Source organism: Zosterops lateralis (genome assembly GCF_965231275.1).
Source record: "Zosterops lateralis genome assembly, chromosome: 18".
Taxonomy (NCBI): domain Eukaryota; kingdom Metazoa; phylum Chordata; class Aves; order Passeriformes; family Zosteropidae; genus Zosterops; species Zosterops lateralis.
Genome location: NC_139778.1, coordinates 2,649,024 through 2,669,544, shown reverse-complemented (window position 1 = coordinate 2,669,544; position 20,521 = coordinate 2,649,024). Strand labels below are relative to the sequence as shown.

The following is a 20,521-nucleotide window of genomic DNA, read 5'->3' as shown; positions in this document are numbered from 1 at the left end:
GATGTGCTGCTATCACAGAGTGCTCTGAAACAATTCAGAGGCACCTCTGTGCTCACATGCAGGCAGGTCCTGCTCCCACCCACCCCTTCTTGGTTTCCTCTTGCTGTTCTCAGACCTGGCAGAGCAATTTCTCAGGGTTCTATGCTGCAGCTCTTTGTACGATGCTGCTTTTCCCAATAAAGCTTTATTTTCTTACTGGTTTGACCTTGCTGCTGTTGGGAGATGTGGGACCCAGCAGCACTGGGGGTGGGGGGAGCTGGGTACCCCTGCAGGGCCCCATCCTGCCCCTCCATGTCCCCATGGGGCCTATGACCAACCCTTGGAATGACAGCTGGCAGCAGAGCCAGAAGGTGCTTTATTTACTGTAACACTGTGATAAGGAAACCTGGTTTCCTACTGCTCTGCTCCAAGGTTGATTTGGCACAGAAAAAAATCTAAAGGTTTTTTTGATGTTTTTCCAAGGTTGAGACCACAGGTCCAACATCTCCTCCTGCTCCTGTGGGAGTGCTGGTGAGGATTAACAGGGCAAAACTGGGCACTGGGTTCAAAGGTGCTGGGGATATGAATGCCAGGGAATGAATCACATCATTTTTTCCTTTGGGGACAAAAAGCTTAAAAGGATCAATCCTCCAAGAACAGATGTGATTTGTCTTGTGCTTCCTCCTTCACTCAGCACCTCCCTGCTTCTCCCAGCCCTGTCCTTGGGTGAGGCCTTGGGCCAGCATCCACCTGGGAACTTATCCAAGTCAAAAAATTGTCTGTTTATCCTGCACAGAAGGGGTCCAGAGATCTCATGGGGCAGATCTTCACTCTAAAACCACTTTGGGGTCTCCCATCCCTCTCTGGTGCCTGCCAGCTCCTGACAGACCCCAGAGGAAAAGGGGACAGGACCTGGGCACTGCAGCCCTTTTGGGCCATGGGGAGGGCTGATGTCAATCCATGGACACGAGGGCTGGCAGGAAAACACCTGTACCTGTGCACTGGGTGGGCTCAGGACCTTCCATGTGGCAGCTAGGGGGGCAGTGGAGTAGCAGCACGTCCTAGAGGGGCAGGGAATGCTCAAGGGGAGCAGCAGAGCCTTGTGAGGGGGATTGGAATGGGCTGGCAACAGCTTCCCAGGCTGAGAGATGTGAGGAAGGTCAGCAGCTTCCCTTGGGAGCAGTAGAACACTGGGAAGGGTCCAGATCCCAGTGGGGCAGATCCTTTAGGAAGCGGCAGACCCTGGATGGAGGGCAGCACATCTCAGCAGGGTGATACCGCCGCGGGGCTGATCTCCCCGAAGGCAGCAGATCCCATTTGGGGTGAGACCCTTCCCCGGAGGGCCGGTGCCTGGGACCAGGAGCCAGGGTTGATGCTGTGGGTCAGTGTCCCGAGGACTCGGCACCCCCAGGCCCGGCGGGGAGCGGGGCCCCGGCTGCGGTCGCGGGGGGGCGGAGCGGGCGGGCGGGGCGCGGCCGCCTCCCGCCTCCGCCGGGGCCGGGACCGGGGCCGGGGCCGGTCGGGGCGGTCAGGGATGGATGCTGCGCCCGGGAGCGCGGGGCCGTCCTCCGCCGCGGCGTTGCGGCTGGCGCTGGCGGCTCCGGGACTGCCCGAGGGTCCCCTGGGCTGCCCCATCTGCCTGGACGTGCTGCGGGACCCGGTGACGGTGCCGTGCGGACACAACTTCTGCCAGAGCTGCCTGCAGGAGCTCCGCCAGCGGCCAGGCCCCCCCGACGGCGGCGGAGCGGGCGGGGCCGCCCGCTGCCCGCTGTGCCAGGAGCCCGTCCCCGCGGCCCTGCGGCTCTGCAAGAACCGCGCCCTGTGCGAGCTCCTGCCGCTGCTGGCGGCCGCCACCGGCGCCTCGTCCCCGTCGAGCCCATCGAGCCCGGCCGGCGCGTCCCCGATGGCCCCGGGAGCCGAGGAGGAGGATGCGGCGGGGGAGGAGGGAGCGGCGGTGCTGTGCGATGTGTGCCCGCCGGGGTCCCGCCTGGCGGCCGAGCGCTCCTGCCTGGTGTGCCTGGCGTCCTTCTGCGGGGCGCACCTGGAGCCGCACCGGCGCGCCCCCGCCTTCCGCGCACACCGCCTGGTGGCCCCGCTGCGCCGGCTGGAGGAGGGGCTGTGCCCCCGCCACCTGCAGCCCCTCGACGGCTTCTGCCGCACCGAGCAGAGCTGTGTCTGCGCCCGCTGCCGCGCCCACGAGCATCGCGCCCACGACGTGGTGCCCCTGGAGCAGGAGCGAGAGCACAAACAGGTGCGCGGGGCGGGGACGGGCGCGGTGGGACCCCGGGCCGGGGGTGTCGGGGGTGCTGTGAGGTGCGGCGTCCCTCGGAGGGGCTCACCCTGCACCCGCGTCCCCAGGGGAGCCTGATCAGCTACGGTGGGGTGTGTGCAGGTGCAGCACGGTGGAATTCCATGTGGGGGGATGCTGGACTCTCAGCCCTCGGGGGATTCCACCCCGATATGTGGACAGGGCGCTGCGCGATCAGGGAACGCGGGGACAGGGACAGGGTGGGCAGATGGGGCGGGTATCGAGGCAGAGCCGCTCTCAGGCATCCTCTGGGGACTCTTCCCGCTGCGGAGCCGAACTCGCAATCCCGTGGGCGTGGGGCTGGGGCGAGGCTGCCCGGGACACCCCAGAGCGGCCACCCCCGCGGTCCCGGGGCTCCCGCCGTCCCCGTCTCGTTCCCACAGCTCCGTCAAGGCGGTTTTTCTGGCCGCGCTGGCGCCCGGCCCGGCCCGCCCCCCCAGCCTTTTGTATCCTGCCGTTTTGGCAGCGGGGGTTTTTCCATCACTCCCATTCCCAGATGTGACTGAGTCACCTCCTAAACTCACACCCACGAGCCTTCCCAGGAGCCGGAGCTCCAAGCCCAACGTGGGCACTGCTGCCCTAAAAGTGTGGGGCCTCTATGGGGCTGCAGGCAGAGCGGAACCTGTGGGGTTCGCGGTGTGGTGGCATCTCGCATGGCCATGAGGCATTTGGAGACCTTGGGATAGTTTTGCCTTTTCCAGCCCCAAGCAACAGCCCCAAGCCAGCTCCCGCTCCTGATGGGCTGCTGGGATTGCAGGAAAACCCTTTTATCGGCATTATTAGTCATGGGGTGCCTTAAAATAGAAAGTGTGTGTAATCCCAGCCCCGAGGAGCTGTCAGACCTCGGCAGGCGCTGCTTAATGTCGCCTGCACGACCTCAGTGAGTGCCCCGGCCCCGCCCTGCGCTGCGGGCTGGGATGGAGGCACAGGGAAAGCACCTGGACCTGCTCCCCGGGCACAGGCGCTGCAGGGAGCAGGGCCGGGGGGCTGAGCACCCGCAGGGAGCTGTCCTGGCTGGGGAGTGCCCTCCTGGCTCCCGAGGGACCCGTCCCCGTGATGGGCAATGGCTGAGCCAACAATAGCGCCTCAGGAAACGCCGTGTTCAGAAGGTGCTTCCTTTGCAGCCCGTGCTCCGGAGCTGGTTTGCTTTGCTCCTAAACAGAAACCTCCAGGGGACTCTGTGCTGAGTTTCTGAGTGTTCCAGGTCTGCCTTTCAGCTTCTGCACCAAACCCAGGGGATTTTTCCCAGCCCTGGGTACTCAGAGCACTCAATTGCAATCGTGTCTGATGGGTTTGCTTTCAAATTCCTGTTTTGTTTGGTTTCCACTGGGACCAGGGTGGGGAACGTGGAGCTGGACATGATCGTTTCATTTTCCAGCTGAGTGCAAAGGGATGTTTGCAGGTTGGATGTTGCAGGGAAGGAAAACTGGAAAACAACTCATGGTTCCCCTTGCATCTTTCACCCAAAGCCTGGTAGCAAGGTCACAGTCAGAGAGGATCTGTGGGATGAGCTTAGGGAGAGGCTGAATGCCCTATGGCTCCCACTGGGACTGGGGATAAAGCTCAGTGTTTGTCCTTCATGTCTGCAGGCCCAACAAGGCAAATTCCTCAGCGATGTGGAGAATGAGCTGGAGGAGCTGACAGTCACCATTGCCCAGGCCAAGAAGATGGTGGAGCTCATTAAGGTGACTCTGCAATGGCTTTGCTCTGTTAGTGCAGCTCTGCTGGGCCGGGAGTGGAGAAAGGACTGTGAGATTTTGGAGTGCATGGGGTGTAGAGATGGTGCTCACAGGTGCACCATGAAACAGTGATGATCCTGCAGAGATCCCTGAAAATTCTTTCTCCTCATCTCTGCTAACACTCTGGGCATCTCTGGTTACTTTAGTTTTTAATATGGAAGAAGGAACAGGGCAAGGGCCATGCCAGCGCATCCTCTGGCTCTTGCACCTTCTCTCCCCAAGCTCAGGGGGGGTTTATCCCCTTTGGCCCTTGTGCAAACACATCACTTTCCTGCTTGGGGACACCAAATGTGGTGCAGCAGTAAGTGGCAGTGCCCAGCCAGGTCCCCTGACAGCTGTGAAAGTGATCTGAGTTCTTGGGTGAAGGGGGTGATGGAGTGTCAGAGGATTCCACAGAGCTGAGAACTGAGTGCTGGGCAGGGCACAAGGGTGGTCCTCCTGCACCCTCACCCGTGGGACCTGACCCCTCTCTCTCTGCACTCAGGGTGCTGCCACAAAGGAGAGGGAAAGGGTGGAGAAGCTCTTTGCAGAGGCCTCTCAGGTGCTGGCGACCTTCCAGAAGGAGGTGATGGGATTCATCGAGGACGGGGAGCGCTCCATGCTGGGGGAGGCCGAGGCCGATCTCCGCTGGAAGGAGGAGAGACGAGCCAAGCTGGCACAGTGCAAGCAAAACCTGGAGAACGTACCCAGCACCGACACCGTCTACTTCCTCCAGGTGGGAGGGGGCAAGAAGGAGCTGACAATGTTGTATTTTGGGGTTTTGTCCCATTTCCCATGGAGCTGTGGGCCAGGAACCCTGGGATGTGCAGGCTGCAGAGTTTCACTCCTGTTGGCATGGTCCTCTCCCCTCTCACAGGGGGACCAGGCAGCCAAGATTTTCCCCTCATTGCCCCCACCTGAGTCCTGTCTGTGACTCAGGAGAGGCTGATGTGATGCCCAGACTGGGCGTGGGGGAGAGTGAGAGTTTGGGGTGCCCCCCTGCCTCCTCCAGCATCCCCCCCCCCCCCCGGACAGCCCAGCAAGAGGAGACATTTTAGGCAGGAGATGCTGCTCCATGTGAGGTGGGCATGGTCTGAGTCCGGGTTTGAAAGGGAGTGAAGAGAAGATGCCAGGAACACGTGGCTGGGAAAGTGCTCTCCTCCCTGTGCTGTCCTTGGGCCAAGTCCTCAGAGCTGCCAGATCCCAAATCCTCCAGGGCCGGGTGGGGTTGTGGAACAAGAGACAGCTCTGGCTTGTTTGAAACCTCCTGAAACTCTGTCTTTTTTGGCTCAGGAATTTCAGGCCTTGAAAGTAGCCATGGAAGAAAACCTCTCTCCACCTTTGAGCTTCCAGAAAGAGCTGAACTTCACCAAGTGCACCCAAGCCGTGGGTGCCATGAAGGATGTGCTGTCCACTGCCTGCAAAAACCAGTGGAACCACTTGCAGGGGAAAGGAATTGATGGATTGAACTGCCAGGACATGGAGGAAGGTTTGTGTTCACCCGGCCCCTCTGCCTGGATGGTTCCCTGTTCCTCTCCCTCTTCCCTGCATGGCTGGGAGGTGGCTGCAGGCTCCATGGCCCCTGTGAGTGCTGGCCCCTGTCCTTCCAGCCCTGGAAGCTGCTCAGCACGGGTTCCCTGCACGTTGCACAATCCCTGTCTGGGCTTACGCCTCTTTGAGGTTTTGTGAATTTTTCCACAGAGACCGGAGACTGGAGAGGCAACAAACAGCCTGGGAGTTAGGCAGGGCCCTGTGGGAGGGGGCAAGTGGCCAAAGGGGCCTCCTGTGAAAGGGGACTCTTCTTCCCAGGACAGACAGTCCTCCTCATGGGGCAGGCTGTGGGCTCCCAAACATGCCAGGCTTAGAGAGCTGATGTGGCAGCTCTCTCCCATGCTGTCTCATTTAACCTGAGTGCTCTCTCATTTTGTTGGATGCCCATGGGAATTGCAGCTGGTTCCTTGCCCCGCTGCCCATCTCCTTGGGGTGACAAAAGTGGTGTCTGTCCTTTCCTGTGTGGGAGCCAGGAAAGGGGATGTGCAGGGGGAGTGGGGATGCTGGCTGGGGCTGTGACAGCTTGGTGCCATCAGGGGCAGGGGACAATGCTCCAGTAACCCCCTTGCTGGTGGTTTGGTTCCTTTGCTGATGCAAACCCTTCTGTCCCTGTCTCCACAGCACTGGCCGAATCCCGATTTCCAGACAAGTCAAACAATCCTGCCTGCCTGGAGAGCCGTGATTATTTCCTGAAATGTAAGGGGGGGACTTTTGCTTTGGAGGTTGTTGCTAAGGCCCATCTTCCCTTTCCTCTCTCCTTCCCCCCTGCCCGGCAGCGCTGATCCAGCGGCTGCAGGAGTGTTGCCACCAACAGAGGAAATATTGCTTGGCTGACAGGGGAGCCTGCTGGCTTTCCTGACAACAGTCATAGCTTGCTTGGTGATGGGTTTTTTCCCTTGCCTGGGGTTCTGCTGGCCCAGCTGCCCCAGGGGGGTTGCAGGCGTCCTGTGTTATTTCTGCTGTCTTCCAGCCCTTGGCAAATTGGATCCTCTTTAAATTAGATCAGAGTTGGTGTATCTGCCTTGTTTGCTGCAGGACCTTGGGCTGGTGAGGGTTGTCTGCAGCAGCAGAATGATAGGGATCATGCAGTGGTGGTGCAGAGTGGGGCAGGAGAGGCTGAGGCTGGAGGGTGCAGGGCTGGGCTTGAGCTCCCACACCCCACCTGTGTGTCCCCAATCTTACAGGACATATGGGGTCACCTACTGACATGTCCATAAGGGACAAGATTTGCCTCAGTGACACAGAGCAGCAAAACCAGGGCTCAAGGAGGGTGTGCTCTTCTGCTATCAGGTTGGGACATGCCATGGTTCAGACTGCAATGCAGTTCATAGTTATCCATGTCCAGGGTTGTTCCCTGGAAGAACTTCCTTGGGCATCTCCTCTCTTTGGGGTCTATCAGTGGTCCTCACATGGCCCCACTTGCTGGGGGCTGCCTGTTTATAGCTGTGACATACCTGGCTGTTCTCTCTTCTTTGGGTCTCTCTCAACTGCATTTATCTGTGCTTACCTGAAATATGCTTTTATGTGAGATTTTCTTACCACCAGTCTGTCAGGTGGATTCTCCAATGTCCGGTATCACTGTTGAGCTCATCAAGCAGCCCCCTCCTCTCTCCTCTGCCCAGTTACCTATATTCATCCTGCTTATGGGAGTATCAGCTCTTTCAGTCTTTCATCCTCGTGGATGGGACTTACAATGGGACTTAAAAGCAAGGGGGCAGAGTGATGGGAAAGGTCAGAAAGAATCACGCTCATCACCAAAAGCTGGGGCAGGGAGGATTTCCTCACATTTCCCTCTGCATGCTCACTTCTCCCTCTCGCCCCACACAGTTGCCTTCATCATCGACCTGGACAGCGACACGGCCGACAAGTTCATCCAGCTGTTCGGCACCAAGGGGGCCAAACGGGTGCTGTGCCCCATCCCCTACCCGGAGAGCCCCATCCGCTTTGTCAACTGCGAGCAGGTGCTGGGATTGAACCTCATGAATAGGGGCAACTACTACTGGGAGGTGGAGCTGATCGACGGCTGGGTCAGCATTGGGGTCATCGCCGAGGACTTTGACCCGCACGAGGCTTACAACCACGGGCGCCTGGGCAGGAACGACAGGTCCTGCTGCCTGCAGTGGAACGGCCAGAACTACGTGGCCTGGTTTGGTGGCTTCGAGTGCACCATCCAGCAGCCCTTTTTCCAGACCATCGGCGTCTTCCTGGAGTATTCGGAAAAGGCTTTAACCTTCTACGGAGTGAAGGACTCCAAAATGACCTGCCTGCAGCAGCTCAAGGTCTCTCATTCAGCCAAGGGGAAGGTTGACCCATTCCAGAACAAGATCAACCGCCAGTTTGCCTCTCTCTTCTCGTGCAAGCTGAAGCCAGCCTTTTTCCTGGAGAGTGTGGATGCCCACCTGCAGATCGGGCCGCTGAAGAAGGATTGTGTGTCGGTGCTGAAGCGCCGGTGACTGCCCGGGGAGAGGGGCACGGACAGACCCACAAAAGTCTCTCCTGCAGGTTATTGCCACCTCTCTTTGGTGGCCCTGTCTGTCTGTGGCAGCCCTCCCTCCTTTCTGCACTGTTGGGGACCCAGGGCTGGGTGAAGCCTCCTGATGGGCAGGTCTGGGGGCCAGGGTGGGGCTGGATCTGAGTGCCAGCTCTGCCACTGAGTGAGTTGGGCGAGTCCCTGTACTGCTCCCTGCCCCTCAGCTTCCCTTTCTGGACATCAGGGACTGTGACAGCCTTTCTTGGTAAAGTGTGCTGCTCAGAAGTGCCACATGGATTTGGAGCTGTGCCTTGGCCACCTGCCCAGTCCCTCTCCTTCACCTCTGCTTCTCTGCCCCGGCAACTTGTGCAGATGCTTTGTGCCTTATCTCAGACTCTGTGGCTGATGTTTTTTTAAGTGCTGCCCCATCGATACCTTCTGCATGCTCCTCACAAAGTGCCTTTGATGGAGCAAGCCCTGTGTGGACCAGGTGAACCCTCCCAAGGCAGATGTGATCACTTCCCTAGTGCCACATCACCGCTGTGCCCTGGCATGGGAGAGATGGTGCTCCAGGGAGAGGGATGTGGAGGAGCCTGGCTGGGTGCTGGGGTGGTGCTGAGGTGATGCAGCACCTTTCCTTGCAGGGATGCCCACTCAAATGTGAAACAAGGATCTCTGCCCAGCTGGGAAAGGGAGAAACCTCCTGTCGAGAAGCAGCACCACTGAGGTGAAAATCTGCCCCTTAGCTTAGAGATTTTTAAGTGGCAGAGGTGCTGTGAATATGTCCCAGAGATAAATGGTCTGGTTTAGTGTTCTAGGGACAGCTGTGAGTGCCTCGATAAAGGTGCAGCATCGCTCAGCTACTAAATGACCCTTTAGACTCTGGGAATAAGTAACAATTAACAAAAACTACTCTCAAGCAAGAGAGAACACTATTTCCTTTAGGAAAGGTGGAAACTCGAGGCTGAGAGACAAAACTGCCAGTTCACATGTCCTAAGGGAGCTTTTTCAGAAGGAAAACACAGAAATACTGCCTGTAAGGGCAGCACAGAGCAGCCCCTGTCCCAGCACAGTGTGCCTTTCCACAAGTTTATTTTTTCTGCTGTTATTTTGCTACGTACCTCCCAAAGCTTGCTTTACAGAACCGTGGTGCTGTGTAATGTACCCCTGGAGAGAAAATACAGAGGGTCAGGTTCTTCACTGGCATGAGTGAGTCAGAGATGATGCAACAACCGTCAGCAGGATAATAAACAGCCCATTTAGCTAAATATATGATATATATGTATATTTTCCCTAAAGGATGAGCTGGAAATCATAGTGCTTATATTCAAGTGGAGCCAAGGGAAAAATGTGAACATGAATAAAAGGCACGCACAAAGCTGGGAGGTTTGGAGTTGCACCATGGTTACATGTAAAGCCACGTTTACATGCTGAGGCTCAAAGCTCCTTTACTGTGACTCCTTTGCCAGTGTTGCCAATTTCTGCTGGTGCAGAAAGAGCTGCCAGTGCCCTGAAAATTAGGATATTTGAGTGGATGAAGGGTCTGAACACAGCCAGCCCTTCTCTGGGGCAAGGCTGGTGAGTAAGTTTGGGAAGGGACTTGCTGGGATCTGTCTGCAAATTCCTTCTCCTCCTCCTCCTCCTCCCCTGCATGAGGTGGCTCCTAAACTGCTGCAAGCAGTGGGAAAAGGAACAGTAGGGCTTCCAGAGTGAAATCTTCAGCTGAAATCTTGGCCTTTCCTGGCTGGTGGGACTGTTGCCCAGACTTCTGTCCGGATGAGAATTCATTCCCTGCATCCTGAGCTCCAAACCCTCTTTGTTTGGCTGGCGCCAGCGGCCCCTGCAGAGCTCAGCCCTTGCACGAGATGTCACCAGTGACACAGAGCAGGCGTCGCTGCTGCTCTGTGCACACAGGGAGAGTGTGCTGTCAGAAACTCCCCATGGAATGGGAAAGGCAGAGCTGTGCCCCAGCCTGTGCGTGGTCACATCCTGGGAGGATGAGGAAGGGAAGGAACCTTCATCTCTGCAGGAAGAGATCTCCCATGTGGGCCCACGTCTGCGCCCTAAATCTCATTTATTCAGGCTAAACTCCCACAGTTTGTAGCGAGGAGTTTTGCCAGAGTAAACACAGCAGATCTGGGTCTTTGCCCTGTTTCATTTCACCGTAGGCAGATTGATTGCTGCAAGGGGAAACCCACGCTGGGGCCACGTATCCCGCCCTTCTCCACTTTCCCAATGCACAGACACAAACCTCTGACCTCCTTCAGGGCTTGGGAGGCTCTGAGGGATCCTCTTTCCACCCTGTCACCACTTGGGAGCAGCTCAAGAGGCCACTGGGGTGTCTGGGCATGGTGTGTGGTTGTGCCACTCCTTTGGGTGGATTCATGGATGCAGCTTCATGGAGCATCTAAGGGGCTCCTGTGGATGCACCACAGTTGGGAAGTGCTGCCCAGCCCTCTCTGTCCAGCTGGTTGCTTTTATCCTGGTTGGGAGCACTAAAAACCCTCCTGGTTTAGGGATGATTTACAATAGGAGCAATCCCCTCGGGAGCTGGGTCAGAGTTTGCTCTGTGCTGCCAGTAATTTGGGCTGTAAACTGGAACGATCAGGGAATGTGCACTGTGCCAGCTCTGATCGCAGGTTTTGCTGTAAACAAGGGGTTAAATGCAGGGTGAGATGAGATGAATCTATGGCATTTGGCAATTTAAACAGCCTTTCCTTGTTCCCTTGGGTTATTTCTGCTGTCACAGAGTGTTCCTCTTTTTAATTAGGATTTTTTAAGTACAGTAACTGTAGGTTGTTTTACAGTGTGTGAAAAAACTGTAACAGAATAATATAATGGTGTTAGAGACTATGATTTGACCATTAAATATGATAGTCATTGCCCTGGGTTGTCTTTCCTTTAAATACCAAACCATTTGAGTTGTCCCATTATCTCATGTTTACTTTTCTGTGTCCTGTTCATCTGGAGTAAAATAACACAGATTTTATTTTCCAAGTGTGTCCAAGGGAATTCTGCCACATACACATTTTTATTGTAAAAGGAGCGGAAGAACCTTAAAATCCAATAATAATTGTCAGCCCTGAGCAATGCAAAACAATGAATTGTCTCAGTTCTCCCTTCTACGTCTGTCCTCATCCTACAAATAAATAAGATTATCAGATTAGGTATTTTTCCCTTAGTATTGTCACATTTTAGAGTATAAATTTCCAAGGTTTTCTCTGTATGAGGAGGTCTAGAGCTTCAGACACACACTCTGACAATTACAGCAGCATCTTTTTTAAGTGGAGGCTGCTTTTCTTAATCCCAAATGTCAGCTGGAGTTAGGATAAAAATGTTATTTGGTGAGCCTTAGTTCATATGAGGTGCCAATGCCCCATCTGGGCGTTTCAATAGAAGCCAAGTGGATTCTGCTCCTGACTTTAATAGGAGAAGAATCAGAGCTGTTTGTTATGGCTGTTTCTTAAAAGGGAAACTTACTGCTTATTGAAAAAAGCGGATATGAAAAGCACAAACTTGTTCTTTTCTTGCCAAGAAACCATACAGATTATGTCACTGCATTTATTTTAATCTGGTTTCCATTATGTCTTTTTTCTGCTTTCCCCCCCTACCCACATCTAGTTCTCAGGCTCTCAGACAGGACTGGGCTGCAAATCCAGGGAATTGCTCAGATCCATCTAAAAAGATAAAACAGAGGGTAATTCACGCTGTCATTTATATATTATTGATATACAGCTGTCAGTTATTGATCTGAGGGAGCCCTTCAAACAGCGATTAGTTTTGCAGGGTTTCTATTTTAATTAAAGTTATGCAATCTTTTTTTTCTTTTTTTCTTTCTTTTCAATTCCTCCTACTCGCACACCTTGAGGCAATATTTTAAACCCAGATCTGCAGATGCCAGAGCTGTTTCCTTGCTCCCAGATTCCTGAGGGACAGACACACGGACACGGTCCTGGCTTGTTTACAGGGCAACTAGTTAGATCTTCTAGTTTAACACACTTCAGTATAAAGGGGTAATTTTTTTTGGATGTGCTTGATTCCATCACGAAAGCAGTCAGTAACAGGATCAAAAACCTGTTTGCAAGTGTGTGAAACAGGAAATGCACATCAAGTGGGAATTTAAAAAATCGTTGGAAATGAAGCATCTTCGCTGTTATAGAGCTAAATCTCATTTCGTGCGCAGAACCGCCAGATATCCGGGATTATTTTTATTTAACTCCACGACACAGCACAATCATAGACAGGGTACCAGGCCCTGAGGGGAAGGGGGGGGGGGGGATCATGGCGGCCAGCCTACAACTCCAAGCATGCACCGCGCGGCCGACACGGAGGGCGTTAATACAGTGCAGGGACGGACTACAGCTCCCGGAATACACCGCGCGGGCGAATGGCACGGCGCAAAGGTGGCGATGTGGACTATAACTCCCAGCATACATCGCGCGGAGAACCAGAAGTAACCCACTCCGCCTATGGCAATGACTACAACTCCCAGCATGCTCCTCGGTCCTATTGACGGCAGCACCTTTTTCCCGCGCAGGCGCAGAGCAGGATCGATGCTGTGAGGAGGAGGAGGAGGAGGCGGAGGAGGCGGCGATGGCGCTCAACAAGAACCACTCGGAGGGCGGCGGCGTCATCGTTAACAACAGCGAGAAGTGAGGTGCTATCCCCTTCTCCCCTCCTCCGGCCTCGGGAGCCGGGGGATAGCGGCGAGTTGCCTTCTCCCCCCGCCCTCCTCCTGCCTTCCCCCTCAGGGGGAGCGGTTGTGTGGGTCACGGGGGGGCGTGCTGAGGGGGCGAGGCGGGTGAAGGGGGTGGTTTAACCCTCTCGATGCCGGCGTTGCTCGTCCTCCCCTCGTCTCCCTGCGGCTTAGGGGCTGTACGTATTCCCCTGCCCCAAGGCCTGTGCGGGGGGAGCTCTGCTGGGCTTCAGCTGCGAGCCTTGCCCCCCCTGCACCGCTTCCCTCCGCATCCAGCCTGTCCCGCAGCCTGCTGCTGCTCTTGCTGCTGTGCCCAGCCTCTCCCCCGAGGACTCAGGACGGGCTGGCAGAGCTCAGCTTCCCCCCAGGTGATCTGGGCTGGACCAGAGCTCCCCTCTCGGAGATGCCGCACCTGCATCGTCCCTCGGCTTAAAGGCTGCCCGCTGTGGTTTGCCGCGTTCCCGGAGCACGGCCCCTCTCTGTGTGTGCGGGAGGGAGCCACAGTGTTGGAGAAAGGTGCTGGGATATAACCATGGAAACGGCAAGCCTGCACAGAGCTGCCTCTGTCTGCACGGCAAAGGGCTGTCCGCAGCCGCCGTCTGCCAGCGCCGTTCTGACGTGGCAGTCATCTGCCTCGGGGACAAAGGGGTGCTTCATCCTCCAGCGCTCCTTTCCACGGCGCCGCTGGAACACTGGTGTAGGAGTTCTGTGCCTGACTTCCTCTTGGGATGCGGCCTTTCTTAGGAGGCTTTAGTGAGATCCACTCAGGTACTTCAATGAGCATTGCCTGGGAGAGCTGCAGCAGCTGAAGGTGTTGCTGTTCCCAGCTGTTCCCTGCCTGTCCCTGGGCTGATCCAGCTGGAATGCTGCAGCCTGGACAGAGCTGATCCCAGTGCCCTTCCCGAGCTGTTCCTGGAGGGTTTTTACTGGCAAATGACTGAGGATGGAAACGTGTCAGCTGCCAAAGATAGAGGTGGTGGAGATTTCTGCAGCTTTAGGGATTAGAGTCCCTAAAGTGGGTGCTGTAATGTCAGTACAAGTTACCTGCTGTGTCCATGCAAAGGTTTTAATCGGGTCAGTTTGTAATTGAGAATTAAGGAATCAGTGCAGGCAGCACAAGTTAGTGAAGTCTTGTGGCAAGGAAGGGGAGTTCCTCTGGATCACATTTTTGTGTCAGAGGTGCTTGAGCTGTGGTGAGACCTTCAACAACCATGTTGCATAAGATGGCCTGAGCACTTTCTTCTCCTGCAGTCCTTCCTCTGTCATGTTACTTGTGGACAACTGAATTAGGGAACTGATCCAACAGAAATGCGAAACAATTAAAAAAAAAATCTTGAGATTTCGATCAGCTCAGGGTTTGCTCCCTGATGCAGCCAGCAGCAGCTGTGTCAGCACACCAGGAAGGGAACAAGCAGCCAGTGCTACTTTGGTTGCTGCTGCTGCCAACAGCAACAACAAAAAGGCAAACCAGACCTGATTTTGAGTGCCTGGTATCTCCCTCAGTGCTGAGGTTACAGGTGCTTTGGTAGATCAGTAAACTTGTGTACCTGCTGCATGTCTGCCTTGAGCTGTAACTGCTGTCTCTTCTGTCACTGTTTGCAGTGTCTTGATGACCTATGACCATGTAGAAATCACCTTCAGTGATCTGGAGCCAATGCCAGAGGCCTTCAAGGGCACCAAGAAAGGGAGTGTTTTCCTGACTCCCTACCGGGTAAGTGGTGAAAGGCTTTATCTCTTCTAAGGAGATAACAGCCCTGGAGTCTGTATTTAAATGTCCTCAATGCATGGAAGTCAGGATAATCTACTCCTGCTCGAAGTGTGGCTCATCCTCTCCCTCTGGGAAGCATTATGAATTCATGGCATATCCCATCTATTTGTCAACAGATAATAAATCTGATTAGTTTTTGCACAAGCAGCTGTTTAGTCCATCAAGCATCTTCAAACTGGAAATTAGCAGTGGTCTGGAAATGCTGAATGCAACAGCACAGCTACTAAATCATGGCTGTGTGGAGCAGCAGGTTCTCTGGAAGCTGGGAGGAGCATTATCTGAGCAAGGGACTTCCTGAAAGGCTTTTAGTACCTTGAGGATTTGGTTTACCCCTGTGGCTGTTGTGTGCAGCTTTTGGCTTGCAGAACTGATGATGTGGGAGGGAGTTTCAGTCCATGGAGAAGTCTGTTCATGTAATAAATAAATTAGGGCTGTGTTTCCTGTTTGTTTTGAATAGCTCTTGTAACATTATTTTCTTTTCAGGTTATCTTTGTGTCGAAGGGGAAGGATGCTATGCAGTCATTTGTGATGCCCTTTTATTTGTTGAAGGATTGTGAGATTAAGCAGCCAGTGTTTGGAGCAAATTACATCAAGGGCACAGTGAAAGCAGAGGCAGGAGGTGGGTATCACATAATGTATGTTCTGTGTCTCAGTTCAGCTGCTCAGTCCATAGCAAAATCCTGGTTACCCAAACCTTGACACTCTCCAAATGGATTTTCACACTCCTGAAAAAACATGTTTCTTTCATTGGCAGCTAAAAATATTCCCCTTACCAGCTCCTGTTCAGTTACCATGAGCAGATGTTCTCTGCAGCCCATCTCGTTCCTGCTCTCTGCAAAATACAAAGTTCAATTAAACAAGTGATCTCAGCAAATAAACATCAGAGTGGAGTCAGCAAGAACGAGGATGTAATTTTGCTTTGGTCACTTGGGATCACCTATCCCACTTGCATCCAGGTTCTCCTGTGCCAAAAATTGAGTTCCTTTCTGGCTCTGGGTTCAGGTGCAGATCCCCAGAGCACTTTCTCCATTGTGTTTCTTGTGCAGTTCAAGGTGTGCTATTGCTGTAGTGCATCCTGGCAGTGAAAGTGGCACTTGGAAGGGAAGGGACTCTTTTGAAATCAGGGAATTTAAGGAGCTGTTTTACGTTAAACTCAATGAGAAGGCTGTGGCAGACATTTTCAAGAATAATTTTGGTTTTGACTGGTTTTTTTTACCAAAGGCACAAGCGTTCAGCAAACTTTCATCCTCAGCTTGAGTCAGTCTGGTAGTTGTGGCACAGAAATCACAGCCCAGGGTGTCAGAGCCTTCAGCTGGAGCTCTGAAATCAGCATTGTGGCTTCTGCAGGGACCATCCAGCATGAGAGGGAGCCTGAACATTAATGACACACTAAACTGTGTGAAAGGCAAAAGACTTCAACCAAGTCTTTGTGAATTTTCCCCCGAGGCCATCTCTTTTAATGATGATGTTGTCTTAGCAGCCATGAGAGTCTGGTTTAGCTTAAAAGGCTCTTTAATCTACTTGTTTCTATTTCAGCACAGCTTCTGCTTTGATGCTTTCTCGGGACTCTGGACTGTGCATGTTTTTCTTTTTTATACTGTAATGTGAGATGTCACTAATTTATTTGTTTTTAAATTATTATTTATCCTGACTTGAAATATCTTCCACGGGCTCTAATGGATTTGTGTGGACCATGTTTTTCATTAAGCTCTTTGCTTTGTTGGGCACTCTGACTCCCAAACTAATTTGGAGCTGACAGTTAGGTGTAGTTGCAGAGGCTTTTTAGCAAACGGGATTAACAAAATCCCTGTCTTCTGCACTAATCTTATCCAAAGCAAGAGCAAATCCAGCACTCTTGATGGCTTGGCCTGTGACAGCTACTGTGGCAACAGCCACAGCTCCAGAAAGCTTTTGAAGCTCTCCCTCATGGATGTTTCTGCTTCAGGTGTCTCTTGACCTGACAATACCCCAGTGTGAATTTTTCTGATGATACCATAATTCTGCCACTTCCTCTGCTTTTATTTTTTTTTTTAATATGGATTTTTGGGATAAGCTCTTTAAAGAATTATATACAGAGCATCTGTAGATGCAGCAAGTAACCTAAATAGCATGGAAATGGCTTCTCCTTGCTCCTTAGTGCTGTCTTTCCTCCCTCAGGTGGCTGGGAAGGATCTGCCACGTTCAAGATGACCTTTTCAGCTGGGGGTGCAATTGAATTTGGGCAGCGGATGCTGCAGGTGGCGTCACAAGGTATGGAAGTTTTGGGTGCCTGCCAGAGTTCTGGGGTTTCAGCAAGCCTGAAGCTTGCTTTAAAAAATACTTTTTTCACATCCAATGAACAGAAGATTTATTGAGATGACACTTACTTGTTTTTCTTACAAGGACTCCAAGTTTGTTGGAGTTCTTGGCCTGCATTTGAGGCAGGCTTGATGTTCTGATGAGGTCTTGTCTTTCCTTTTCCAGTCTCCAGAGGTGAAATACCCAGTGGAGCTTATGGCTATTCCTACATGCCAAATGGATCCTATGCTTTTCCACCACCTGCAGCTAATGGGGGCTATCCATACCCACCTCCTCCTCCAGGTGAGCCTGGAAACTAAGGCTGGGGATTATTCCAGTGAGTAAGAGTTAAAATAGGTTAAAAGGGCAAAACCCACAGATTTTACACAGTATTTTAGCGATGACTTGTGTAGCTTTTGTTCTGAGTTTAATTATGTTTGTCTTGGCTTCTTTTGGTTGATAACTCCACCCAGAGGAGTTAAGTCTCTTGCTGTGTGATCTCCTTTCCTGGCAGACTTTTATCCTGGTCCTCCTGCAGCAGATGGAAACGTGGGCTACATGCAGCTTCCACCCCCACCCTACCCAGGGCCCATGGAGCCCCACGTCAGTGGCCCAGACCTGCCCTCCACTCCTGCAGGTAAGGACCATGTCCAGGGGAATGAACTCACAACAGTTTTGTTAGGAATGAAACACACTTTGTTTCTTGTCTTTTGGGGAACTTTGAAGCTCCACTTAGAAGTTGAAATTTGTTTAGAAAAGGGATTAGGGAGCTGCCCTAATCTCCAGCCTTCTATATCCAGCTCAGTCTGGAGTCCAGCCTGATTCTCTCCAGGGTAGACACCATTAGTGGGCATTTTACAGATGGCTTTATTCTTATTCTGACAGAAAAAATACAGTTTGTGATTCTCCTGTGGTGGTAATCTTGCCCTAATGGATGAATACAAGGAAACTGATGGTGAAATGTGTTTGTGGTCCATTTTAGTTCATAACTGTGGCTTTGGTGGTGTTTGCTTCCCCTTCCCTTGTTTCACTCTTAATGTGATTGTTTTTGCTGAAACAATATGGAACAGGGTAAGAGGTGGTGGAAAGGAGCTGGGGAAATATCAGCCTCATTTTTCACTCATTTGGGATTTATTAAAATGAAAAAAGAGCTATTGTGGTTGGGCACAGCCACAGATCTCTTGCAGGTAAGGGTATTTGTTTGGATAAGGATTTAACTTTTCAGTTTGAATAAACAACCATTCATCTTTGATCTATTATTTGGAAAGTGGGACTGCTCCAGAAGGTTGTAGAAGATCTTTGTGTTCTGCAGAAATGGAGGATCTGGATTATCCTCAAAAATCACCATCGTTAATACACGAATCCCCTGAGCTGCTATAAACTTGTGCTGATTTTTGTTTTGCCTGTTGATTTCACTCCCAGGAAGGATGGTTTGTTCACTGCCTGTTTATAAAGGCCATTGTCTGTATTTAGGCAAGGCAGCAGCTAGCATTTATTTATGGCTGACATGCAAGTCCCAGGTGACATTTCCAAACTCAATCTTCCTCTGTTTCACTGGGAATTGACAATTCTGTGGGAACTGGAAGAGATAATGCTCAATTGTTTGTTGTAGCTGTTTTGCAACTTGAGCACTGGTCATAGGGTGCTCTGTTAGTAACTCTTGATGGCCAGGAGTTCTTGTTTTATTGTGAGAGTTCTCTGTGTGTCCCTAACCTGTCAATTCTCTCCCTGTGACAGCTGAAGCCAAGGCTGCTGAAGCTGCTGCCAGTGCTTACTACAGCCCAGGCAACCCCCACAACGTCTACATGCCCACGGTGAGTCCCTCCTGCTCTGGGGCTGCAGGGGAGCCCAGGGGTGTGTCTGGTAGGTCTTCCCTCAGTGGCACAGCAAAGTTGGTCTGAACTGATGTTCGTGTCTTGGGTTTTTTTGGGGGCTTTGAGTTTAATATTTTATTCTTGCACTGATGTCTTTTTGTCATTGTTTATTGCAGGACCAGCCACCCCCTCCTCCATACTTCCCACCAGAGGACAAGAAAAACCAATAAGCTGACACAGAACTTCTCCACGACTCGTTGCTTTCTTTTTTTTCCATTTTGGCAGAATTCTGGGGCACAGTCCATAGCACTGAGAAGTAGAGCCTTCCCCCAAGGCACACTGCTTTCAGGAGCTCTAGGAGTAGGTTTGTGCAGAGCAAGGGGAGGGATTTTGGCAGCCTGGGTCCCCTGTGGAGCTCTGAGGGTTTGCTGTCCTGCAGCATTCCCTCCTCCCTGTCACAGCATCACTGCACCTGGGGGTTTTCTTCATCTCTGACTGCTTCCCTTAGCTCTGCTTCTTTTGATACTTAAATTGTACCTCTCTGGAGTCAGCACCTGCTCTAAACTGCTAATTAACATGATCATGACATGGAAACAAGGCTCTTGGGGGTGGGGGGTGTCTTGAGTTTACCTTAGTGTGCATCCAAGAGCACCTCTGGACAGGGATGCCTCTGGTTATTCTTTTTAGTCCAGAGTGTCACATCCAACTCTTTGCTTTTGAGAAAGGACTTCAAAGGCAACCTTTGGGATCTCAAAGGAAATACACACCTATGACATTTTCCAGATATATATTCAGCTTTCTTGGGTTTCTTTTATTTTAATCTAAGTCATTCCTGACAATCATAGCAAATAATCTGGTAACCCTTTAAATTTCCCTGCTGCTCACCATGTATGACAATGCTGACCAACTTCCCTTCCTCAGACATGCTGCTCTTCACAGGGTTCTCCAGTAGCATCTGACCAGTTTAGATCCCATGGGAGCACTAATATTTCTGCACTCTCTATTTCCCAGTTAGATATATGAGTTCACTAAGTCCTGAACATTCTCCTCATAGTCTGTAATGCACTTATGTTTTTCCTTTGTTGTAACATGAGTTACACTTCTTGGCCAGTGAAGCATCTTCCTGCTGTGATTTACTCAGTGAATTAACAAACTAATGGGCAGAAAGCAATTGCTTTACTTCTGCCTTGGAAGCACTTGAGAGAATATGCAAAATATTGGAATAAGCTGTAAGGTACAAAGTGTTGTTAATTGCTGTTTGTGTTCCTGGTCCAGCTGTGAATTCCCAGTCACCTGAACATTGATTCCTTGGTCTCATTAGCAACAGCTCCAGTGCAGAACCTCTGCAGGACTGATCAGAATCTGGGCTGTGAAACTTTTGCATTGTACAAAGCTTTGCACAAGTCACACTTCACTGACTTCTGACAGCTGAGAGAGAGAATCCTTCCCAGCAAAGTGTGACACAAGATCCTGTGCTAGGGAACTGCTGAGACTTGCTGCATGCAGCCTGCTCGGAGAGAAAAAAGGTCCACCTCTTGTTTTCTTTTTCTTTGAGTTCAGCTGATTAATGAAATTGCTACTGTTTGTGCACTGACTTTTCTAAAATTGCTACTGCAGTGATGTAAAGAAATGTTATTTAAATATATATATATTTATTTTGAAAGCATTTGATTAATATATTAATGTGAAATGACTTTTGAATGCAGATTTGTTTTGCCAAGACTGTGAAGTAAAGAGAAATCAGCTCAAAACTTGGAGTGTTTGTGTGTGTGTGAGTGGGCAAATTTCTGGTGAGTTGGTAGCTTTGGATCTGGAGGGGAGGAATTAGAAGCAAAATCATTTGGATTTTATATTTTGTTATTAGAAGCAAAATCATTTGGCTCTTCACTGGTGACATCTGTAGCTTGATTTTTCTTGGGTGACTTTGTGAATGAAAATAA

At 51.9% G+C, this 20,521-nt stretch overlaps 2 protein-coding genes across 2 annotated transcripts; both read left to right on the top strand.

Annotated features, from left to right (window-relative positions):
- Positions 1 to 1,513: 1,513 nt before the first annotated feature.
- TRIM47 (tripartite motif containing 47) lies at positions 1,514 to 11,096 on the top strand (the record flags this gene model as incomplete). Its single annotated transcript, XM_083874740.1, has 6 exons — positions 1,514 to 2,230; positions 3,877 to 3,972; positions 4,511 to 4,741; positions 5,299 to 5,494; positions 6,178 to 6,252; positions 7,384 to 11,096. 6 exons carry the CDS (start codon positions 1,514 to 1,516, stop codon positions 8,007 to 8,009), a joined length of 1,941 nt encoding a protein of 646 aa, XP_083730866.1. The 3' UTR covers positions 8,010 to 11,096.
- A 1,449-nt stretch (positions 11,097 to 12,545) lies between these two features.
- On the top strand, positions 12,546 to 20,521 carry WBP2 (WW domain binding protein 2). The gene is made up of 8 exons (XM_083874583.1): positions 12,546 to 12,678; positions 14,325 to 14,433; positions 14,974 to 15,109; positions 16,648 to 16,740; positions 16,954 to 17,070; positions 17,282 to 17,404; positions 18,505 to 18,581; positions 18,758 to 20,521. The coding sequence occupies exons 1-8, from the start codon at positions 12,620 to 12,622 to the stop codon at positions 18,809 to 18,811; spliced, it is 768 nt and encodes a 255-aa protein (XP_083730709.1). The 5' UTR covers positions 12,546 to 12,619; the 3' UTR covers positions 18,812 to 20,521.